The 24,587-nt window shown below is 36.0% G+C and overlaps 2 protein-coding genes across 44 annotated transcripts in view; one reads left to right on the forward strand and one right to left on the reverse strand.

Annotated features, from left to right (window-relative positions):
- GPR160 (G protein-coupled receptor 160) overlaps positions 1-20,015 on the forward strand; it is an 80,867-nt gene extending 60,852 nt beyond the window's left edge. Inside the window, exons 4-6 of the transcript XR_010155064.1 lie at positions 2,130-2,258; positions 4,004-4,150; positions 19,502-20,015. The gene's annotated coding sequence lies outside the window, so the exon portion shown is untranslated. The remainder of the gene's footprint in view (positions 1-2,129; positions 2,259-4,003; positions 4,151-19,501) is intronic.
- PHC3 (polyhomeotic homolog 3) overlaps positions 1-24,587 on the reverse strand; it is an 84,301-nt gene that overhangs the window by 4,498 nt on the left and 55,216 nt on the right. For 25 of the 43 annotated variants that reach the window (XM_063806386.1, XM_009446841.5, XM_054681239.2 and 22 more), the window contains 6 exons: positions 20,947-21,100; positions 15,578-15,828; positions 11,699-11,858; positions 5,173-5,287; positions 1,385-1,517; positions 1,062-1,293 (listed from right to left, as the gene is read on the reverse strand). In XM_063806386.1, coding sequence (XP_063662456.1) covers positions 1,062-1,293; positions 1,385-1,517; positions 5,173-5,287; positions 11,699-11,858; positions 15,578-15,828; positions 20,947-21,100 — 1,045 coding nt within the window. Of the gene's footprint in view, positions 1-760; positions 889-1,061; positions 1,294-1,384; positions 1,518-5,172; positions 5,288-11,698; positions 11,859-15,577; positions 15,829-20,946; positions 21,101-24,587 lie in introns of all 43 variants that reach the window. The other 18 variants (XR_010155368.1, XR_010155370.1, XR_010155369.1 and 15 more) reach the window with 6 other exon arrangements.

Genomic DNA, 24,587 nt, shown 5'->3' on the forward strand with positions numbered 1-24,587 from the left:
CCAAGACTTTAGTTGCCATCAGAGAAAGACTAATTAGCAACAACAGCTGATTAATTAGCTTATTAAACTGTAAAAAGTTAGTAGACAAGTTCAAATAGGATGTATTCTTCTAGAAAGCTTGTATCAAGAGAAATGATATGATTCGCAATAAAACCAAAAGGAAATAAATTTTTTGTTTTAGTCTCCTCATTTTCCATATGCATAAGGTCAAAGTGAATGACAAGATTTACTGATATAAAAATATATATATATACATATATTTATAGTCTTAACATATATAACTAGTGTGGGTCTCATCATGAGCAAAGGTGCAGCTGTCTTCAGTAGCCAGCCCCTTGGAGAAGGTGGATATAAAAGATTATTGTTGTTTTAAGGAAAAAAGATAGAGACTTAAGGTGATGGAAAGAGTATCAAAATGAGAGAACAGGAAAACATAAATAAGAAAGTTACCCTCAATATTAGAATGAATATAATTGAATTTCAGCTCTCTATTTGAAAAATAAAATTTCAGAAAGGCTCTTGATGTTTATTTATTGAAAAGAATCAAAGAATGTACCTTCTTTTAAAAGGACTAGCTTGATTTTTTCAAAGAAACCAAATTTTTACATTTTAAAAGGTTTTGATTAGCTTTCAAAAATGTAAAAAAAAAGGTCTCTCTTACTTCATTTTTTAAAAGGTTAAATTAGGAAATAAGGAGGAATAGAATAGAAAAATAGAAGAGCAGAAAGGAAGAAGTGTCTGATTCAATCTCTCTACTGACCTCTCGAGAGAAATCAGACTGAAGAGAAGAAAGCACCTTTAATATCTTCACCGGCTGAGGTGTCACAGCAGAAGCAGGACTAGTCAGTTTTTATCGACTTGGGGGGTATGAGAAAATACCCAGTAGTGCTGAGGGAATAAGCAAGAGGAAACAGATCATATTTCAATAACAAATGTCATTTTATTTATACATATACACAGTACTTCTCTAGCCCTTTTGTGCAAAAGGTGTGGATGTATCTAACATTGCTGTGTGTGAATGCACAAGAAAAATATTAAGGCCAAAGTGATGAATTACATACCAGGCAAAGAATGGATGAAGGCCCAGACATCATCAACTGTCCATATAGATGGCTCTGTTTGTGCAACTGGTAGCAAGTCACTGTTCTCAGGCATTTTCCGAATTCTCACATCCCGAAGCTCACGTTCTCTTTCCCGCTCGCTCTGCCTGCGCAGACGAGTTGTCATAGCAGATGGCACAGAATCTTCATGAGAAGCCAAGTCTTCTTCTGCAGATGGATAAGTAATTGGAAGCTGGAAAATGTAGTACAAGCAAAATACAGCATTGCACTTTCCTTGCATTTCTGAAAAGGGTATTTTACATTGAAGCGAGGTTTATACAGACCTGCCTAAGGATATGTTCTCTCGCTGCCCCATCAGGGCCACTTGGACGACGGCCACGATGCCCAAGACTTTGATTATCAGGCTTACGATTCCAACGACTAAGTGCAAATTTTTTAGAACAGCTAACATTGTACCTAAGAAATTCAAGAAAGAAAAAATATTTAATGATATATGGGACAATCCATTTAGTATTTAATTGTGACTTTAAAGTGCAACTGTGAATCAGTAAGTACCATAATACATCATTAATGAATGTAAGACCTCATAAAGTAACTACACTGTTCAATGGATTTACTTATGCTAAAGGTCAAAAAACGGGCTCTGTGTATATCATAATATATCTCTCAATATAATACTGGACATCTATAACAAGGTATTGTATTTTTTCCTGATTACAGCATGACAGTGGGAAACTGCCTGCAAAATACAGAGGATAACCAATTTTCATAGCAGTAAAAAAAATGGAAGGTTCCGAAAGAAAAAGAAGTTATGTAGTATCTAAATGTTTATTCAATCTGATTTTTCTAAGTAATAACTTCCAAAGAGACATTAATTTTTAAAAGTTTAATATACTAGGGAGAGGATCTCAAGCAGCTAACAAAAGATTTTTCAAATATTATTAAAATCAAAGAATGAAAATGTAAAGTGGAGATTTTAAAGTTACACAAGGAATTCATTGCTCTCACTATTCAGAAAATTTAGAAGTATATAACTCTTTAATGAAAGATTTTCTTTTATCACAATAGACTGCCTAGTATTTTTGAACACAGACCTTTATAAGACATGATGACAGCTTAAAAGAATCCTATGTCTTTTAATGGATCCTAAAGCCTTGGAACCAGGACTGGCAAACTTTTTCTACAAAGGACTAGATGGTAAATATTTTAAGTTTCATGGGCCATATAAGTTTCTGTCACAACTACCCACCTCTGCCATTGTAGTGTGAAAGCAGCCATTGAAAATATTGAGCCAGGCACAGTGGCTCACACCTGTAATCCCAGCACTTTGGGAGGCCAAGGTGGGTGGATTACTTAAGCTCCAGAGTTCAAGACCAGTAAATGGCAAGACCAGCTCAAGGCCAACACGGTGAAAACCCGTCTCTACCCAAAATACAAAAACTAGCCAGGTGTGCTGGCACACACCTGTAGTCCCAGCTACTTAGAAGGCTAAGGTAGGGTGGATGGCTTGAGCCCAGGAGGCCAAGGTTGTAGTGAGCTGTGATAGCGCCACTGCACTCCAGCACAGGTGACAGAGCCAGACCCTGACTCAAAACAATAAAAATAAAAAAATAAAAAATAAATAGAAAATATTGAATAAGCATGGTTGTGTTCTAGTAAAATTTTCAGTAACAATAACAGTAAAATTTGAATACATATATGAAACGCCTTGGTAACTTATTTTCAAAAATCTGTTTGGTAGAGATGGGGGTCTCACTATGTTGCCCAGGTTGGTCTCAAATTCCTGGGCTCAAGCAATCTTCCCACCTCAGCCTCCCAAAGTGCTGGGATTACAAGCATGTGCCACCACACCTACCCTTCAAAATTCCTTTGCTCCAAGAAAGTTACAAGAATAAATCCCAATTAACTTTGCTATTGCTAACTATTCTAGAGCCAGTATGCTGACACCAAAACAAATTCTCCTCACCTACATTTTATAAAGATATCAAGAGGTGGAAATAAAAAGTACTATGATAATGAATATGCTATTTTTCCCATAAAAATATAAGTATCTTGATAGCCAATTCATTTTACCCTAAAACAATTCAAGATCCTGCTGTGTTCATAATGTGCTCATTTGTGGGCTCAGCAATGTAGGTTTCTGATTTCCATTTATATCAACTGATAAAACTTCTTTATCCGTTAAGAAAAGAATAGAAAAGAGAGGCTAGCTTTATACTTGATATTTTGTCCCTAAATATTTAGCTTTCCAAGACAGCTAAGCAGACATGTAAATGGCAATGGTTCTTCCCTGACCTAATCTACCCTCTCTCATCCACATTTCCCTGTTAGGGCCCCTACCCTGCTAAAGAGGTTCATCGAAAGGATACTAATGTGACAGCTCAGCAATCATCTCTGAGAGAAGATTGATGGCAGCATTAAGTGTTCTCAAATATTTTTAAATAGTCAAGAAGTTTAAAATATTCTGAAAGGGAGTCCTTTCCCCAAATTTTTAGAGTTTTTAAATCATTTAGAATCAGATAACCATTGTTCTTTCTTGTGGTATATGCAAACTAGAAAACTCAAGTTAAAACATGAGTTACATAATTTGATTATTGATTTATCAGTAACATCAAAGCATATTTGAAAAACAGATTGACAACCAAAACAATGAACCCAATTTTGGAGGAAAACACTTCTATTATTTAACTTAAGTTTTACTAAGTATATTTTTGAAATAACCTATACAAAATAAAATATTCAAGTAAGAAATTCCCTAGATGTATGCAATTATATTAATTTTTTTCATGAGGTTAAGGTTATTTATTTTTTATGGATGCATAATAGATGTACATAGTTTTAGGGTATGTGTGATAATTTAATACATTCATATAATCTGTAACGATCAAATCAGTGTACTTGGGATATCCACATTTTAAACATTTGTCTTTTCTTCATGCTAGAACCATTCCAATTCTCTTCTACCTATTTTGAAATACAGTACAAGCTATAGTCATCCTACCGAAGATCTTAAATCCTTTGAGAGAATAATTACCTTTTTGAACAGAGAACCAATTTCAAAATAGTGTGCACACACTTCAACTTTAGTGGTAAGTATCTGTATTACTAGGATTTATTACTGGAATTAGGGTGGGGTTCTTTTTTAACATAAACCAAACTTGGGAATTATACGATTAATGAAGAGACTAAACATTTATTTTGTTATTAATACTATTTATCAGCCAGGCGTGGTGGCTCACACATGTAATCCCAGCACTTTGGGAGGCCAAGGCGGGCAGATCACCTGAGGTCAGCAGTTTGAGACCAGCCTGGCGAACATGGTGAAACCCCATCTCTACTAAAAATACAAAAATTAGCTGGGCATGGTGGCAGGTGCCTGTAATCCCAGCTACTCAGGAGGCTGAGGCAGGAGAATCTCTTGAAACTGGGTGGTGGAGGTTGCAGTGAGCCAAGATGGCACCACTGTACTCCAGCCTGGGCGATAGAGTAAGACTCTATATCCAAAAACAAACAAACGAACAAACAAAAAAATACTACTTATCTGTAATAATGACTATTGAAAATACTAATTCAGAAAAGACAAGTATTTTGCTGTCTGATAATGTTAACAGTGTGGGGAATTTATACTACAGCTGTCCCGTAAGAAATCTAAAATAAATAGGATATGATTCAAACAAATGAAAACATTTTAAAACAACACAAAGTAAATCAAAGTATTTCAATAATGATAAAACAAATACTGTTTTTGATACTTTAAGGACTAGTATTATATAATCATGATGAAATCGTGATGACTTCATTGAAGGGATTCTCCTAAATATATTCTTACCATCAGGAGATTACTACTTTAATATTAGATTATACTGTACAATTGATTTTAAGTATTATGGATATGTAATTTTCGCAAAGCAAAATCTAATAACTAAATACTAGGTGGCTCCAGATACTGCCTATTTGTATTATTCTTCCATATAATAATATCTAGGTTTCTTCTATAATATTACATATTAAAATATCTATAGTTATCCTTGGTAAGCTATTCAAGGGTTTTTTGGTTTAGTTGCAATGGCTATTTATCTGTCCTTTGGGAAATTCAAGAGCACAGAAATACCTTTTGGCACATGACATAGTGCAGAATCGTTTTGACCGCAAAAATTCATTAGCATATCCCATTTTCCCACAGAATTCACACTTGAGCAACTCACTGTCCATTTCTTCTAATGTCTCTAAAAAAGAAAGAAACAAAGGAAAAAAAGGTTCCAAAAATTTAATTATGCAAATTTTCTTTAAGTCTATACTTTGGTTGGATACTGCTAGCAAACCAATGGCCCTTTAACTTTTCAATCCACAGCCACTCTGGCAGGGCAAAAGCCTTCAAAACACAACCACTGCTACTAATTCCCTCTTGCTTCTGCATAAAAATTACAAGGAGTTTCTTTCTATATAAATAAGCATAACATTTTAAAAGGTTCATCTTGCTTACAATCCATCTAAAATGTAAAAAAAAATTTATAAACACTGGGAGAGAAATGAAGATGAATAACATAGGCATTATCCTCCAGGAGGAACACTTTCAAAAAGCTGAGGATGGGATATGAATTTTGATAAATTGCACTGTGGAGATACATAGCAGGGAACTCTTAATTCTAACTGGAGCGAATAAAGATGGCTTCAAAAAGGTGAAATTTTGATACATCTGATTTTACAGGAGCATGCAAAATAATTAACTCTCTCGAAGATCTGCAGTATATGATAAAATATATAAAAATGCATATATCAGGAGGCTGAGGCAGAAGAATCGTTTGAGACAAGGAGTTTGAGACCAGTGTGGGCAGCATAGCAAGACCCCATCTCATTCATACATATATATACATACATAAAATTCTTTAAAAAGATGCATATATCCAATTATAAAAGTTCCTTTTAGTTATATTGCATTAAAATAAAAACTAGGCTTAAAAATCACAGTTTCATAATTCCCAACCACTGATGCTTTTTTTCATCATGCTTTTCTTCAACTTAATGGGTGCTCCCTACTAAGTTAGAATGTCCTTCTTCCACCCTACATATGTAACTATCTTCAGGCAGTAACACAAAGCGCAAAGAACCTTCCATGCTAAATCCCCGGGTACTCGGCAGGAGTCACCCATAAGCAAACAACTAAATCTTCATGACCCACAATTTTCTCATCTGTAAAATGGGGTTTATAATACATTTCCCAAAGAATTGAAGTGGCAATTATATGTGTGCCCAAAAGGTAGTAGGCATTAAAAGTGATAGTTCTATTTCCTATTTTCCACATAAGAACTAAAAGGGTAGTATGACATGTAATAGCGCTCAAGAAATACTTTGGTAAAACTTGTTAAATTCTTAAATCAACCACATTTTGCCATTTTCTTGCATCATCATAATTCCTCTGCCAAGTCATATAAAAAAAAGCAACAAAAGCATTTTACTGAAAAGCATTTTACTAACTAAAGCTTTTAGCTGTGAACTCCATATGTGTGCTCTTTCTATGTTACTCATTTAATAAAGACTAAGATAAATACAAGGACTCAGAAATGTAGACATGGGTGGCATGTACTCAGTGAGCTCAGGTACTCACATTATCCCAGTTTTACTGGGGAAGCAGATGGCAAAGTGCTAAATTAAGTGAAGTAGCAAGAACTACTAAAAAAACAAACTGTGAATTAATATTTGACATTGGTGGGGCATCCAAATACATTATCCTGAACAATGAAATCATGAACTGACAAGTGACCAGTTTAAGGAAATTCTCAGGACTACCTTCATAAGCAAAAGTCATCAATTTAGTAGCAATGAGGAAGAAACAGTCTCAAAACAAGTAAATTAAAAATTGCCCCTTCCAATGACCTTCCAACGGCCCAGTCAGGAGATCCACCAACACATTCCTGAGACCTGAAAACATAATTCCTAGAAGTACTGTTTTTATTTTGTCATGCTTATAATCTGATCTTACTATAATCTGATCTGACTGAGAAGCCTATAGGGAGACAGAACTTCTCACTCAACCACCACTGCCATTAGTTCCAGCCCTGAAAGAGTCCATTCCTCAGGGTTATTCCAGGAACAGGATATGCTAAAAGCTTTGTTTCAAAGATCTTTTGTTAATTAACATAGCAATGTGCAACACCTGATAATAAGTCAGAATACCTTATGAAGGAGAAGGAAATGTTTTTGTTGGTGAGAGAGAGGAAATACCAAACAGAAATGGTTTACAGTTAACCGAACAAAAATAAGATTATCAGTTTAATTTCTCATAAAGAAGTGAGGGACATTAACAGATTCAAAAATTCTTGTTCTAATGTTCAGTCAGATTTTTAACAAATTTGGTAATATTACCAAGGTCACTCTTTTACATTTATGAATTAGAAAACTGCCAAAACACTTTTTTAAAACTGCTGATTTAGCTAATAAAAATGGGATTCTATGGCAGAGACAGCTGGTAATTCTCCAGCGTCCACTCTTTGCTTTTCTCCCACAGTAACAAAACCCTACGAACATGGCCACCCAGATTAAAAACAAGTTTCTGCCCTAGGTGTGGCTGATTTGTAACCAATGGCATATGACTGTAAATGCTCACAAATTCCAGATGGTGCTCTTTCCCCCATCTCATTGGTTAGAATGTGATCATGAAGATCAGCCATCTTGGAAATAAAAGCAACATTCTACGGATGACAGAGACATAAGACCCTGGAGCTTGAGTGCCCAATACTAAGGAACTACCACATAAGCCCTGGACTGATCTTTGGGTTATGTCAGAGAAAATTAAATTCCTATCTTCTTTAATCAAATATTATTCTGGATCTCTATTGAAGTGGCCAAACCTGCTTCCTAATCTAGATCCCCCATTTTCTGGCATGAGGGGAAGTTATTTTTTATTTCCCCCAAAGACCTGAAATCACATGAGGACAGCAGCAAAAAGAGGCAATGAGATGGAAATCATAATCAGTGTGAAGATATACGAAGGAAGACCATAAGCTACTTTGATGAATCACAATCTACTGGTTGGAGACTCTCATTATAGAACCAGTCTAAAGAGAACCACAGTTTATCCTTTATATGCTTACCAGAGGTTTTTTATGTTGAAACTATGTATACTACTAAAACCAAAGCCACTAAATAAGTGACCTCACCATTTTACACTATAGTACTTCCTATAAACACTGAAGTACATAGTAACAGAAACATGAAAATTATAAAATTACCTTGGGAAATTAAACTAGAAAGTATTTAAAATTTTAGCACATTTTATATAAACATTTCTCCCCTATGAAATACATTATCTCTACATCTTCCTTTCCTTACTCTGATATCATATCCTGCTGATATAACATCAGTCCTTTCCTTTGAGAACATCAGTCCTTTCCTTCCTCTTCCTGCCATGACTACAGGTGTCAATTACATGCAAAACTTATACATACATCCTATAGACGGCCATCAAAGTCTCCAAAAACACTCTTTTATTCGTATCACCTTCCTAAAAATCTTCAGTACTATCCACCCACCTTCAAACCATCCACCTAACTTCAAACTTGCTTGTCTAATATCCAAGGTTCTCCAGAAACTCACTCTGCCAGTCATACTTCCCACTACCCCTCTAATCCAACCCTCTACTCTTCACTGCCCTCTCTCGAAGTTACCTAGCACTTACACATTCTTAGTGCATTTACTCTTAGTGTTCTAATCTGAAATGTTCTTGCTGTTTATCCTAAATCTATGCATTAAATCCACGACCCACTTCAAATCTCATTTTTATAGGAAACCCACCAAACTAGGAATAATCTTAGCCACTTTTAAAGTTCTAAATTCTGTCTATATAATTCAGTGTGAATATACCATCTGTAGCTCCTTCGTTACCTTTCTGTATGGAGATTCCCTAGATTCCTAGTTCCAAACTACATTAAAAGCTGCTGGAGGGAAAGCGGATTGTATTTTACTTCTTTATGTATGTAAATAATATATACATACATAACCTCTCATGTTCTAGAATAGTCTAACATATACTATATGTCCATTATATTATAAACTGAGGATCACACTATATGTTGTAAAGTTTCCTAAGCAGATTTCCATGTTCTTCCTATTGTGTACACAGGGGGACACATTATAAATACTTTTTAGCCTAGAACTTTCATTTATATACATATTGTAGATATAGGCCAAGAAAAAAAGAATACCTGCACATTCTTTGTTACTTTTCACTTCACATGAGAATGCTCTCAGATAAACAGTATGTGCAATTAAAAGACAGTATTTGAGAATTAAAGGAAATGAAATTCACAAAAACAAAAGGCACAATACAGACCTTATTTGGAACCTGATTTAACTAAATAACCATAAAATGACTTTTAAAAATTAGGGAAATATGAATATTGGCCAGGTATTATATAATACCAAAGAATTATTATTTTGTTATGTGTGATATGGCATTATAAGGAAATGTGTATTATTTTGAGAGAGACACACTGATGTATGTACCGGTGACTACGATTTTCTTTAAAACAAGAAGAAAGAAGGAAGGAAGGAAGGAAGGAAGGGAGGGAGGGAGGGAGGGAGGGAGGGAGGGAAAGGAAAGGAAAGGGAAGGAAGGAAAAAGAAAGAAAGAAAGAGAGAGAGAGAAAGAAAGAGGAAGGAAGGAAGGAAAGAAGGAAGGAAGGAAGGAGAAAGAAAGGAAAGAGAAGAGAAGAGAGGAGAAGAGAGAAGAAAAAAGAAGGGGGGGTTAGGAATGGAGGAAGGAAAACAATGAATGAAGCTAATGTGGCAAAATAATGTTGAAATTGGGTGATAATGTTGAGTCTGGGTGATTGGGGATTTATTATACAATTCTAATGAATGTTTGAAATTTTTCACGGTTAACATTCTTTCAAATTAAAACCAATCAAACTGAACTCAGAATAAGTAGCAAAAATCAAATTTTAAACTAGTATACTCCTTGCTGTTCAAATAAGAAGTAAAACGGTGATTCACATGTTGCAACAGTTTATAAAGAGCTAACAATGTCAGAGATGTCATCCTTTTAAGTTAGAAAATCTGTGGGCAAAGACGGTAACTAGTTTGCTTACCAGCATGCTATTTCGCTTAATTTAGCGAAGTAAAGGCACACAGTATAGGCTCAATAAATATTTGTAAAGTGAATAAATTAATTTTAATGAAATATACTAATACATTGAGGATAATTACTTAGACACAAGTGTTAATTCACTACTACAGGGCCTTGACTATTCTAAATGCTACTGCATTAAATTGAACTCTATCACCTGAAGGGCCATAATCAAAATTAAGAATAGTCTCACGAAGATGCTCCTATAGAATACGGCAATTCAGAATCTCAGCCCAAAAAACAGTAAAAACTTTGCTGCTTTTAAATAGCAAATTCAAGGTATAAAATACCGTTTTCATTTTCATTTTTGTTTGCTTTCCTTCAGTCATTTTGGATACCACTTGGACTTCTATTTACTTTATTTCATTTTTTTTTGAGACAGAATCTAGCTCTGTTGCCAGGCTGGAGTGCAGTGGCACAATTTCGGCTCACTGCAACTTCCGACTCCCTGGTTCAAGCGATTCTCCTGCCTCAGCCTCCAAAGTAGCTGGGATTACAGGCACACACCACCAGGCCCAGCTAATTTATATATATATATATATATATATATTTTTTTTTTTTTTAGTAGAGATGGGGTTTCACCATGTTAGCCAGGATGGTCTTGATCTCTTGACCTTGTGATCCACCCACCTCAGCCTCCCAAAGTGCTGGGATTACAGACATGAGCCACCGCGCCTGGCCTTTTTTTTTTTTTTGAGATGGAGTCTTGCTCTGTCACCCAGGCTGGAGCAAAATGGCGCAATCTCAGCTCACTGCAACCTCCGCCTCCAGGGTTCAAGCAATACTCCTGCCTCAGCCTCCCAAGTAGCTGGTATTACAGGTGCATGCCACCACACCTGGCTAATTTTTGTATTTTTAGTAGAGACGGGGTTTCACCATGTTGGTCAGGCTGGTCTCAAACTCCTAACCTCAAGTGATCTGCCTGCCTCGGCCTCCCAAAGTGTTGGGATTACAGGCATGAGTCATCGTGCCTGGCCTTATTTCATTCTTTATTAGAATAAAGTCTATAAAAAAGGAGTTTTCTCGTTGAACAAATGTAACCACCTCTTGAATGAAGAGTATATACTTAATACAATTATAATATCCACCTGATGTCAAACATCAGCATGCAGAAAGTCTGAAACAAAACAACCCAGAAGCTCTAAAATTTTAAGCAAACTCAGTAAAATACTCATTTGTTACTTAAGTCTGCTTTAAAAAAGAAAGAAAATTGATTGTTTTGATACTAAAATTCTGAATGGCCTTCTCTCACATATGATGGAACTTTCCCCACCCACACTCCTTCAAAAGTCAAACTGACATTGAAGAAATTAGCACTAATCTTGCTATTTTAGTTATGTGACCATTGAGAGTCTGATTAGCTTTCCCATTATTTTAGTCAAATGGTGCATTATATGAAAATAAAAGTTGAATACTTCCAGTGAAATTCTGTACAGAATAAAAATCCACATCCTGTTTTAAGCAGTAAAAATCAAAGTTAAATTAAAGGGTATCTTAAGTGAAACCCACAAACCTTCAGCAATCATGTCTTCCATCTCTGTGTCAGATGAATTATCCGCATGTTTTGTATTATTCTGTAGCTCTGGCTGAACACACACTGAATTTATCACCTGATTATCCAAAAGAGGCCGTTTTTTCACAGGCTGTTCTATTAGCAAAGAGGAACGACTCACCTTTAAAAAAGGAGAAATAATAAAATGAAACAATCTCCAAAAAGACATTCAGAAATACTTTGGTTTAAAAAACTCTTAAAATGAAACCTATTTGTGATAATTTACTAGTTCAACTGATCAGATCCATTTAGTAAGTGCCTTATTCCTTGGGAAAAGGTGAGGCAGAGTGGACATGAATGGTTTATTTCTGGTCACCAGCAGTACAGCTGCTTCAAAGTCTCTGTTAAATGGAACCTACTGTCTGAGTTTAGGCAAGGAGTTTTTGAAAAAAAAGTCTTAAAATTCAGCAATTCCTTATCTTCAGAATTAATACTAATCATCCAGTTATCCTGCACTGCAAATATTTTGGTAGCTCAGTCCAACACTGAAAAACAAAGGCAATAACTGTCAGTATATTTAAGAGTTGGTTTTTTTTTTTTTTTAAACTTTAAAAAGTCTACTCAATTAAGCAATTCTCTCTCAAGTTCTTTGTGGAGACTAACTTTTTTCCTTTATAAATTTTAGCGTTCTTTCTTTCTTTCTTTTTGAGACACAGTTTTGCTCTTGTTGCAATGGTGCAATCTTGGCTCACCACAACCTCCACCTCCTGGGTTCAAGTGATTCTCCTGTCTCGGCCTCCCAAGTAGCTGGGATTACGGGCACGTGCCACCGCGCCTGGCTAATTTTGTATTTTTAGTAGAGACGGGGTTTCTCCATGTTGGTCAGGCTGATCTCGAACTCCCAACCTCAGGTGATCCACCCACCTCAGCCTCCCGAAGTGCTGGGATTACAGGCGTGAGCCACTGCGCCCGGCCAATTTTAGTGTTTTCCATATGAATGCAAGACAAACAAAAGATCATCAGTAAATGTTGACATGCCAGTATCCTCAACTAATTAAGATTTTTCATGCACAAAGCTTTTTATTTGTAGGGTTAATGATCAAGACAAAATTATTGGATGTATTTTCTGGATAAGAAAACTAAAATTCAAAATGTTTAGGTGATTTGTTTACAAAAACAGAATGAGGACTAGAACTCAAGTCTCCTGAATCCTAGTTTAGCAAATTAATCCACTATAATCACAAAAGAAATGGAAAATCCTCAAATATTAACAAATTAACATCAAAATATTCACTTATATTCAGTATACTTGGTTAACTCAGGAATACTACCTATTTTAGAAGTATTTTCAACAAAAACAACTCAAATCAAATATATTCATTGATTCACTGGTGAGCCCTCAGCTAATTTAAAAAACAGAATGACTAGAACATCTTATTCCTCAAGAATGCTGGTTAAGTCTCCAATATCTGCCACATATGGGGAACAACAGCTTATTGGACAGAAACTTCTACATTTAACTTTAGAGTATAATTACTCACAAACTTTTTAAACATTTTGTTCATTTGAGTTAGATATTTAACATGCCTCAAGTGAAATTAAAATTTACAAAAGTTATTGCTTAAAGAAAAACTCACATTCAATGCTAAGGGCATACATTCTCATGGATGAATAAATTTAAATCATTTTCCCAAAAAATAATTCAGCAATACGTATCAAGAGTCTTATGGATATCTATGTAATATGACATAATAACTCTATTTCTAGGAATTCATACTAAGAAACATTTAAAATGTGTATGATTTATATATATAGATATTCCTTTCAGAACTATTTGAACAGTGAAAAAATGGAAACCTAATGTCCAACAATAATGGAAAGATTACATAAATTATGGATGTTCATAAAGTGAAATATTATGTAACCTTTCAAAATGTTTCCAATACTATTAATAATGAGAAAATACTCAAATTTCCTCAGTGAAAGGAGAACTGTATGTACAATAATCTTGATTATATGTATGTATATATAACATATATACATTATATATATACACAAACACGTATACACTAATACCACAGTATGTATATGTACATATATACCACAATACATATGTACATATATACCACAATACATATGTATACACATATACATACTGTGGTATTAATGTGTACTGTGGTATATATATACATAAACATACTGTGGTATTAATGGGGATCATTTGCCCTGTACATTTCCCAAATCTTCCATTTAGAACATGTATTAGTTTTATAATGTGAAAAATAAAAGTTATGGCTCTCACTAGTGATAACAGATAATAATGGCTATGGCCATGAAGTGCCAGGTACCATAAAGAATAATTTATGCACATTTAGTTCTCTCGACAACCCTAAGAGCAAAGCACCGTCTCCACCTGACAAATAAGCAAAATAAAGATCAGAAAGTTTGAATGACTTGACAAAGGTTACCCAGTCAGTATGGAGCAGATGGGGAAAAAAGACTGTTCCTCCATCCACTGTATGAGAATTGTTATAGGAAATCCAAGTTACACACACACACACACACACACACACACACACACACACACACGAAACTGAACACAAAAAACATCTATCTATCATAATACAAGATTTTCACCCATGAATCTGAAAATCCAGATGACTCAAAAGGCCTTCAAAAAATTTTTCATATTTTTATATATGCTTGTCTTTGATATATTTTCTAAGGAAAAATGTTTATCTCTAGATATTAGCATACAAATTATGTACAGCTTAGCTTCAAGTTGTTAAGACCTGTAGTGATAGAGCACCTTCATTTTGAGCGGGACATTTTAAAGCATTTGAAAAATATGATTGAAGGCTGAAATTTAGGAATAAGAAAATATATTTGCTAATTACAAACCATCAATTGGGTAGCTTCAGATGTAACTTCAGATGATTTAAAATAATACACTTTATGGCCAGGTGCAGTGGGTCACACCTGTAATCCCAGCACTTTGGGAGGCTGAGGCGGTAGATCACTTGAGGCCAGGAGTTTGAGACCAGCCTGGTCAAGATGGTGAAACCCCCTCTTCGGTACTAAAAATACAAAAATTGGTCAGGCGTGGTGGTGCATGCCTGTAGTCCCAGCTACTGAGGTAGCTAAGGCATGAGCATCACCTGAACCCGGGAGGCAGAGGTTGCAGTGAGCTGAAATAGTGCCACTGCACTCCAGCCTGGGTGACAGAGCAAGACTCTCTCTCAAAAACTCAAATAAATAAATAAAAATAAAAATAGTAGTACACTTCAGCTGTCATTTCAGTTCCCTTAAAAAGAAAAAATAAGCCGAGCGCCATGCCATGGCTCACGCCTGTAATCCCAGCACTTTGGGACCCCAGGAGTTAAAAACCAGCCTGGGAAACACAGCAAGACCTTGTCTCTACAAAAAAATACAAAAATTAGTGGGGCACGGTGGCGCACACCTGTAGTCTCAGCTACTCAGGTGGCTGAGGTAGAAGAATCAACTGAGCCCCAGGGGTCAAGGTAACAGTGAGCCATGATCGCACCACTGCACTCTAGCCTGGGCAACAGAGCAAGATCCTGTCTAAAAAAAAAAAGAAAGAAAAAATATAAAAGTTGATTTCACTGGATAAACTTCCAACTACCTTTCTCTAAAAATTATAAAAATATGTCCTGAAATTTTTTTCATTTTTTCCCTTAGTTTATGCATCTAAACTTAGCTGGCATAAAATTCTACATAAACATTTGGAAATAAAGGAAGTAGAAAGATAAATGCTAGATTAAAATGGACAACTTTCTTGAAATAAAATCACAAGCTTTTTATTAGAGAACAGTAATATGTAACTTTTAAAATAATGTTATATAAATTACAAACACACACAGAAATATGCTTGCTACTTACAGGAAATGGCTCCAATCCCTCCTGAATCACAAAGCCTTCAATAACATGGGTTAGGATCTGTGGTTTAACAATAGCCTGTGGAGGTTTGTTCTCTATACTGGGAATGCTACTGTGCATAGATGTACTGTTACTCCTTGTGGTGGCAGCTGGAAGTAACAATGGAGGTGGTGGAACAGAAACATGTGAGGGATCTGATGGAGATTTAATTACTGAAGCACTGACTGATGCCACAGCAGGTAATTCCACTTGCTCTGAAAAAAAACAAAAAAAGTCATTTAAAAAATTTTTTAGCATTTTTCCCAAGCAAATGAAAGAGAATTAAGGAATAAATAATAACAACAGTTAATATCTGGTACTTTCAAAAACTGTTCTAAGAACCTTAAGACCTCATTTAATCTGTACAATAATCTTCTAAGGTAGAAGCTACTATTATTTCCACTTTATAGAGGAGGGTAGCTTGCTCAAAGTTATTCAAACCTTTGTTTAACAAATTGGGCCAGGCACAATGGCTCATGCCTGTAATGCCAGCACTTTGGGAGGTCAAGGTGGGTGGATCACCTGAGGAGAAGAGTTCGAGACCATCCTGGCCAACATGGTGAAACCCCATCTCTACTAAAAAAAAAAAAAAACAAAACAAAATTAGCAGAGCATGGTGGCACATGCCTGTCATCTCAGCTACTTGGGAGGCTGAGACAGGAGAATCGCTTGAGCCCAGGAGGCGGAGGCTGCAGTGAGCCAAGACTGTGCCACTGCACTCCAGCCTGGGCGACAAGAGTGAAACTCTGTCTCAAAAAAAAAGCAAAATTGTTCCCATGAGACATGAAAGTGTTTTAAGATATAAACTTACGAATAATTTATACTAAAATGGTTGCTTGGTTTTGTTTTGATGTTTCTTAATTTTAAGCTATTAAATCCCCTATGTTCCTATTTATATATTCCAAATGGTATATGTGGGGCAGTGGAGTACTTTGAAAGTATGCTTAAATGAAATGGGGTCATGAAATCCACAGAATAAGTACATTTATTTATTTATATGTTTTTTGGAGACCAGGTACATGTCGCTCAAGCTGGAGCCCAACGGTATGATCAAGGCTCACTGCAGCCTCAACCTCCCAGGCTCAGGTGATTCTCCCACCTCAGCCTCTTGAGTAGCTAGGACCACAGGTGCATGCCACCATGCCTGCCTGGAAAATTTTTATTTTTTTGAGACGGAGTCTCGCTCTGTCACCCAGGCTGGAGTACAGTGGCATGATCTCGGCTCACTGCAAGCTCTGACTCCCGGGTTCATGCCATTCTCCTGCCTCAGCCTCCCGAGTAGCTGGGACTACAGGCACCCACCACCATACCTGGCTAATTTTTTGTATTTTTAGTAGAGACGGGGTTTCACTGTGTTAGCCAGGATGGTCTCTATCTCCAGACCTTGTGATCCACCCGCCTCGGCCTGCCAAAGTGCTGGTATTACAGGTGTGAGCCACTCACCATGCCTGGCTGCCTGGATAAATTTTTTTTAATGATTTTTGTAGAGATGGGGTCTCATTTTGTTGCCCAGCTGGTCTGGAATTCCTAGACTCAAGTGATCCTCCTGCCTCAGCCTCTCAAAGTGCTGGTATAAGCCACCCAGCTGGTCTGGAATTCCTAGACTCAAGTGATCCTCCTGCCTCGCCTCTCAAAGTGCAGGTATAAGCCACCATACCCAGCCTTCACAGCAGTTATATCCATAAATTAACCTAGTTTCACCAAATAATCCACCAAAATAAACCGTACTGGAAAACCTGTCTAAAGTCACACAAAGTCACACAATCTATAAAAAGCTAAAAAAAAAAAAAAGAAAAGAAAAGAAAATCAGCAGAAAATGTTAATGTGCTGATTTCTAGGAACAAATACACAATTGTACAAACATATTATGAAACTAAGGAACTTCACAAAAATCCTATCTCACATACCAAATCTTCATACATACTTCTAGGGGACAAAGGATGAAAGATTTAAAAATTCTGAAGTAGGACTGAAAGGCACTTTTCTATAGAATGGAAAAAATAAATCTATAGAGAACTGAAACCTAAATTAAAATTTTAATGTCCCTTACAGATTTAGAGATAAGAGATACTTTACTTTTAAAATATAAAGCTGCACTAAGTATAATTTGGTTTGCTCAAGAAATAATGCTTGCTGTATGTTCTAATTAATATCTAGATCATGTGCATAAATGTGCCAAACTTATAGTCCTAAGTTTTGTTCAAAATAGAGCTATAAATTACTAACTTTTTGAAGATGGTAATAGCTATTTACATAAGTTGTAAAAATCGAAAACATGAGAAACACTCATGTATTACAATAGAAGAGAAAGACAATTATTACGCCCTCTAGATTTAAGAGAAGTATGAGAGAAAACCCAAGTTCTAACTGATAAAATTTTGCCACAAATCTGTCTATTCTCAGTATCATTTACTGAGCAAGAGATGTGAGATTTTTCTACCTTTTTGTATAGATGCTTTTTACTTTCAAAAAATTTTAAAGATTTATAACAACTGAATCTCAGATGGAAACAAGTCTATTTCTGCAAGTTAGTTTATTTCAAGATTTGATGAGTTACTGTAAAAAAAAAAAAAAATCAACCTGTGCTTTAGTTCCCCCTCAAATATTACAGAAGAGTAATAAGTATGAGGTAAATTATAGGAAGATTCAAGTCTACATTGTACTTTGACAATTTAGCCAGAGAGATGTGTTTGTCAGGATCTCAGACTACATTCCTGAGAAAAACATGGAAAGACATTCTTGTGTTCCAATATTTCAGAAATGTTTAAACTTCCTTCAAGTACTATTAGTAATGCTTATTTTGTAATTAAATCACAACTAAAATGTAAGTTTGCTATTCAATAAAACTGACTTTTTTTTTTGGTAACTCTAATCTCATGACAGATTAGCAATAAAACTTACATTTCTGCCTTTAAATCAAAACTCCAGTTAATCCGCAGCAACATAAATCCATTTCAGTGTAAACCACAAAGATTTAATACTATAAACTTTCTTAAGTCTTATGAGGTATTACTTTAATAAAAAGACAATAATAGGCCAGGCGCAGTGGCTCATGTCTGTAATCCCAGCACTTTGGGAGGCCGAGGTGGGTGGATCACCTAAGGTCAAGAGTTCGAGACCCACCTAGCCAACATAGTGAAACCCCGTGTCCACTAAAATACAAAAATTAGCCAGGCGCCTGTAATCCCAGCTACTCAGGATACTGAAGCAGGAGAATCACTTGAACCCAGGAGGCGAAAGTTGCAGTGAGCCGAGATCATGCCACTGCACTCCAGCCTGGGCAACAGAGCCAGACTCCATCTCAAAAAAAAAAAAAAAAAACAATAATATAAAACTCACCTTAAATATTTTATATAAGTTTATTGACTAACTGTTTTCTACTTTTCAGGAGGAGGAAAAGATAAAAGAAAATTAAATTTCCCCTTTTATGCTCTCTAGAGATTTGCAATAGTAGTGAGGGAATAGCAGCTTGAGAGAAAAGAAGGGAAGGGGATATGGCACGCTAAAGAAAGCAGAGGGCAAGGGTCGCCTGGACAGCAGACAGGGTTAGTGTCCCATAAGAGTTTGTTTCCATGCCTGTTGTAGTAGTCCTTCTTAACTGAAAATGATCATGAGGGCAATAAGATATTCAGTAGAACAGAATACGTACAACAAAGCCGGAACCAAGATTAGTATTATTCAGATCAGGGGTCAGCAAACTTTCCATAAATGGCTGTAGAGTTTCTATGGCTATTCAACTCTGTGGTTAGTAAAAAGCAGCCATAATATCTGAACAAATGAGTGTGTGGCTATGTTTCACAGAACTTTATTTATGGACAACGAAATTTGAATTTTATATATATTTTCATGACATGAACTATTACTCTTCTTTTGTTTTCAATCATTCAGAAATGTAAAAGCCATCATTAGCTTGGACCACAGAAAAACAAGCAGCAAGCCATGCGTGGTGGAGAGCACCTATAGTACCAGCTATTCAGGAGGCTGAGGCAGGATTACATGAGCCCAGGAGTTAGAGGCCAGCCTGGGCAACATAGTGAGACCCTATCTCTTAAAAAAAAGAAAGAAAATAGGCAGCAGAAAAGATCTGAACAGTGAGCAGTGTGCCAACCTCTAATCCTAACATTCATAAATTTTAAAAAATAACATGAAATATTTGTGTTTAGTAAAATACCTAGAATACACAGTAGCTTTGTGAGGAGGCACATACAGGATATTTGTTTGAACTCATAAACAGCACTGAAATAGTGAATAAGAATTTGAATGGTTAAGCACAAGAACTTTTTTTTAAGAGACAGAGTGTTGCTCTGTTGTACAGGCTGAACTCAAACTCCAGGGCTCAAGTCATCCTCCTACCTCAGCCTCTGACGAAGCTGGGACTCTGGGCATGCACCAACAAGTCCAGGTAAGAATTTTTTTAATCCATGTCTAAAAGCACTTACTCAGTCTGAATCACAAACAATTGTGAGGAATATCATATATGGCTTAGAATGCTTCATGATTTTTGGAAAGTATAATTTAAATCTTTTGAAAGAATTTTCATTTATTCTAATTTTTAAACTAGAAATAGACTGATACATGAATGTGAATGAGCATATGAAACATGTCTGCACAAACCACTAAAAATTAGAAGCCTGAAATGATAGGTTTTCATCTGGATGGTACTGAACAATTTATAAGCTATTGAGCTTCCCTGCTATTAAAGAATTTTCCAGGCTGGACATGGTAGCTCACACCTGTAATCCCAGCACTTTGGGAAGCCGAGGCAAGAGGATCACTTGTACCCAGGAGTTTGGGATGAGCCTGGGCAACGGGATGAGACCCTATCTCTACAAAAATAAAAAATTAGCCAAGTGTGCTGGAAGGTTCCTGTAGACCCAGCTATTTGGAAGCTGGGGCAAAAGAATCTCTTGAGCCCAGGAGATAGGGGCTACAATGAGCTATGATTGAGCCTGGATGACAGAGACCGACCCTGTCTCAAAAAACAACCTTAAACTCAAATCTGTATTTTGTTACAATTAACTACCATAACAAATTCGTTTAATATCATCTCTAGTGAATAAACAGGCTGGGTGCAATGGCTCACACCTGTAATCCTGACACTTTGCAAGGCCAAGGCAGGAGAATCACTAAAGGCCAGTAGTTCAAGACCAGCCTAAGCAACATAGTAAAACCTCGTCAACTATAAAAAATAAAAAATTAGCCAGGTGTAATGGTGTGCACCTGTAGTTCCAGCTACAAAAAGGGTGAAAGGAGGAGAGGGAAAAAAATCAACTTTTCCTATTATTAACATTTATCAAATAGAAAAATTCCCACAAATTTTGGTATTTTCTCACCTAACAAAGGATGTTCAGAAGTCAAATCTTCTCCTCTCCCCACTGTTATAGCTGCTGGAGACAAAGTGGGTGGTGGTGGGGTTCTATCCATCCGGACACATTCATCTGACTCTTCTGGCATTTCTTCTTCACACACATCTTCTACCTGATAAACCTGCAATGACAAACCACACTGCCTTAAAATGTTTCCAAAACTATATTTTATCAGGTGTTCTTAATTTCAGAAAATTAAATTCTATGTGTATTAAATTTAAAAACAAGGCAAAAATGACTACTCTAACAGGCTGAAAGGAAAACTTTAAAATTGCTCGAATGAAGTTTTTCATATTTCTTGATAATATTTGACTGAAAGCAAGCTGTGGATCAGTATCTAGACCAAAAATCACCAAGGTTTCCAAAAAGATGGTAGTCAAGTCTGAACGTATTTTTTATTTCGATAATTTAAAAATACAAATAAAATAACAATTTTGGGAATTCAACTGTTTTTGTTAACTTCTAATTGTCATGAATCAAAACAGATACTAACATTTTTCATAAGCACACTAAGTGAATTCCCACAATGACACATTATATTAGGACATGTAGGATTCTATCCCAGGCTCTTCCCCATTATTATGTAATTTAAAGATTAAATTATAAAAAGTAACATCTGAGAATCTACAAAAAAAGATACGCAATTATATCTCTCCTTTTCTGTTCTACTCAACAATCTAATGACTCTTTATATATAATATGCAAACAGAAAATATCTTTCCTTGAAATACACACACACACACACACACACACAGCCTAAGCTCTTTGACACCTTATTTTTTACTCTTTTTATAATGTTCCATACTTATGGGAGAAAGTTTTTAAGTCTATAACTTAACCACCTTGTTATCCAATTGTAAAGATTATACCTAAGAAGGAAAATGGGGCCAGGTGCAGTGGCTCATGCCTGCAATCCAGCACTCTGGGAGGCTGAGGTGGGTGGATCACTGGAGGTCAGGAGTTCCACAACAGCCTGGCCAACATGGTGAAACCCTACCTCTACTTAAAAAAATACAAAAAATTAGCCAGGCATGGTGGTGGGCGCCTGTAGTTCCAGCTACTTGGGAGGCTGAATCAAGAACATCACTTGAACCTGGGAGGCAGAGGTTGCAGTGAGCCAAGATCAGGCCATTGCACTCCAGCCTGGGTGACAGAGTGAGACTCCATCTCAAAAAAAAGAAAAAGGAAAATGGAATCGAAGGCACCCTGAGAAGGAGCTATGTAACTAGAAATACTTTTTTTTTTTTGACGGAGTCTCGCTCTGTTGCCAGGCTGGAGTGCAGTGGTGCAATCTCAGCTCACTGCAATCTCTGCCTCCTGGGTTCAAGCGATTCTCCTGGCTCAGCCACCCCGAGTAGCTGGGACTACAGGCGCGTGCCACCATGCCCAGCTAATTTTTTGTACTTTTTAGTAGAGACAGGATTTCACCAGGTTGGCCATGATGCTCTTGATCTCTTGACCTCGTGATCTGCCTGCCTTGGCCTCCCAAAGTGCTGGGATTACAGGCGTGAGCCACGGCACCCGGCCAATACCTTATTATTAATGTTTCCATTTCAAAGAATACTTCTAGAGGTTGACGTGGGTATTTTAATTTAATTTGTTATCATTTATTATTTACTTAACCATTATTTATGAAAAATGATTACTAAAAATAAAGCCATAAGAGTTCATTTCCCTTCTTTTATCTATAAAGCTTATTACTTAAGTTTACAAAAATTATGAGTTTTTAAAATCTTATTTAACCACACTGACTAATCTTCCCATTAAAAAAGTGTTTTTTGAGAAAGGGTCTCACTCTGCTGCCCAGGCTGGAGTGCAGTGGCTCCATTATGGCTCACTCAGCCTTGACCTCCAAGCTCAGCCTCCTGAGTAGCTGGGACCACAGGTGTTCACTAACACACCCAGCTCATTTTAAAATGTTTTTTGTAGAGATGAGGTCTCACTATGTTGCCCAGGCTGGTCTCAAACTCCTGGGCTCAAGTGATCCTCCTGCCTTGGCCTCTCAAAGTGCTGGGATTATAGGCATGAGCCACCGCACACCTAGCCCCACAAATGTTAACAAACAAACTTTCAACACTCACAAGAAACCTTTCAGCGACATCTAATATTGTGTACATTTTTAATCAAACTATTTTAAAAGTCTGATGTTTTAAAGTATATAAAATTATACATAAAAGTGATCAGGATTTCTGAAACCAGCAAAACCCATGTGTTGTAAAAGGGACAATCAAGTTTCACCTATAAGGATATAACAGTAAGTTATAAAGGTAACAATAGGTGACAATCAAAAATAAAATAAAATAAAATAAAATAAAAATCTTTCCAAGGCTCCACTAAGAATAAAACATCTTCTTTTGTCTTTTGTACAACTTTAAAATTCTCCTGTTACTGGATAATTTTATATCAAATATAATATTATACCAAATATAAAATTCAGAACTGTGATCTGAATCAGCTACAAAGTAGGCAACATTTTTTAAAGTTATTTGCTCACAACCCTACACCTGGAAACCAGTTTCACTAAGAGAGATTCTGTGCCTCATGCCTGAATCTCAGACGTGAAAGCAGTCATTTGTTATTGTTCGGAGCAACAATTATACCTGCTACATCGGTTCATGATAATAACAATTTTTTAAATGATGATAATGCCCAATATAGGTAAAATCATTCTAAAAAGTGTCTGGGGGGTTAAGAAAAAAAATCTAGTCCCCAAGGGTAAGTGCTGTCACAGTGAATACTTTAATTTGCCTTAGTGTCAGAGATGTTAATTCAGAGATAATTAAACAAGTATGGTTTTATCGACCAGTTCAATTTTATCTATGTAGCATTCCTTCAGTATAATAGATAGTACTTTTCTTCCAAAGAACATGATCTTTGCTTAAAATGCTGAAACTCTCTTTAATCCTAATGCAGTTACATGTTATTCAAACATCTGCTAGAGTATCTTTTAAGAAATCAAAGCTTGATCATACATAGAATTCTGATTTTTAAAAACAAGAGTTTAAAGAATGAAAAGAGCCATAACACAAATAGCATATTTTGAAATAATCCATCAAATACTGTAAAATACTTTCCACTCATTATACTTAAAGCTAACTATATGTACTTCCAGAACTCTCATATAAAGGCGAAGTAAGTGCATGAATAAAAGAAGTAGGCAAAAACAAATCTGTCACAGACATCTGGCACAATCAGCATTAACAAATCTAAATGTTCAACAATTAAAATGTTGAAAAAAGCAAAGTGGAGGTTTTGCTCACTCACAAGATCATTAGGAAACTGCACATCACAATTACTGTTTAGCTCATAACTATAACTATTCTAAAAATAACAAAGACTGCCAAACTTACCTCAATAAAGTCCAATATTCCCATCTGTTTCCCTTTCCTAAATAAACTGAGGAATATTTGTTTATTAGTTCTAAATTATCTACCCTCAACATACTTATATCCAAATGTCAACAAAAAACTTTAATTCTTAAGTATCTTAAAAAACATACTGATTTTACTTTGAAAATTCACCCTTATCTTTCAAATTTCCACATCTCTTAAAAAATACATCTTTCTACCTTTAAGTATTTGAAACAACCAGAAAAATATAACCTGTGA

The sequence above is a fragment of the Pan troglodytes genome, chromosome 2 (assembly GCF_028858775.2).
Source record: "Pan troglodytes isolate AG18354 chromosome 2, NHGRI_mPanTro3-v2.0_pri, whole genome shotgun sequence".
NCBI lineage: Eukaryota > Metazoa > Chordata > Mammalia > Primates > Hominidae > Pan > Pan troglodytes.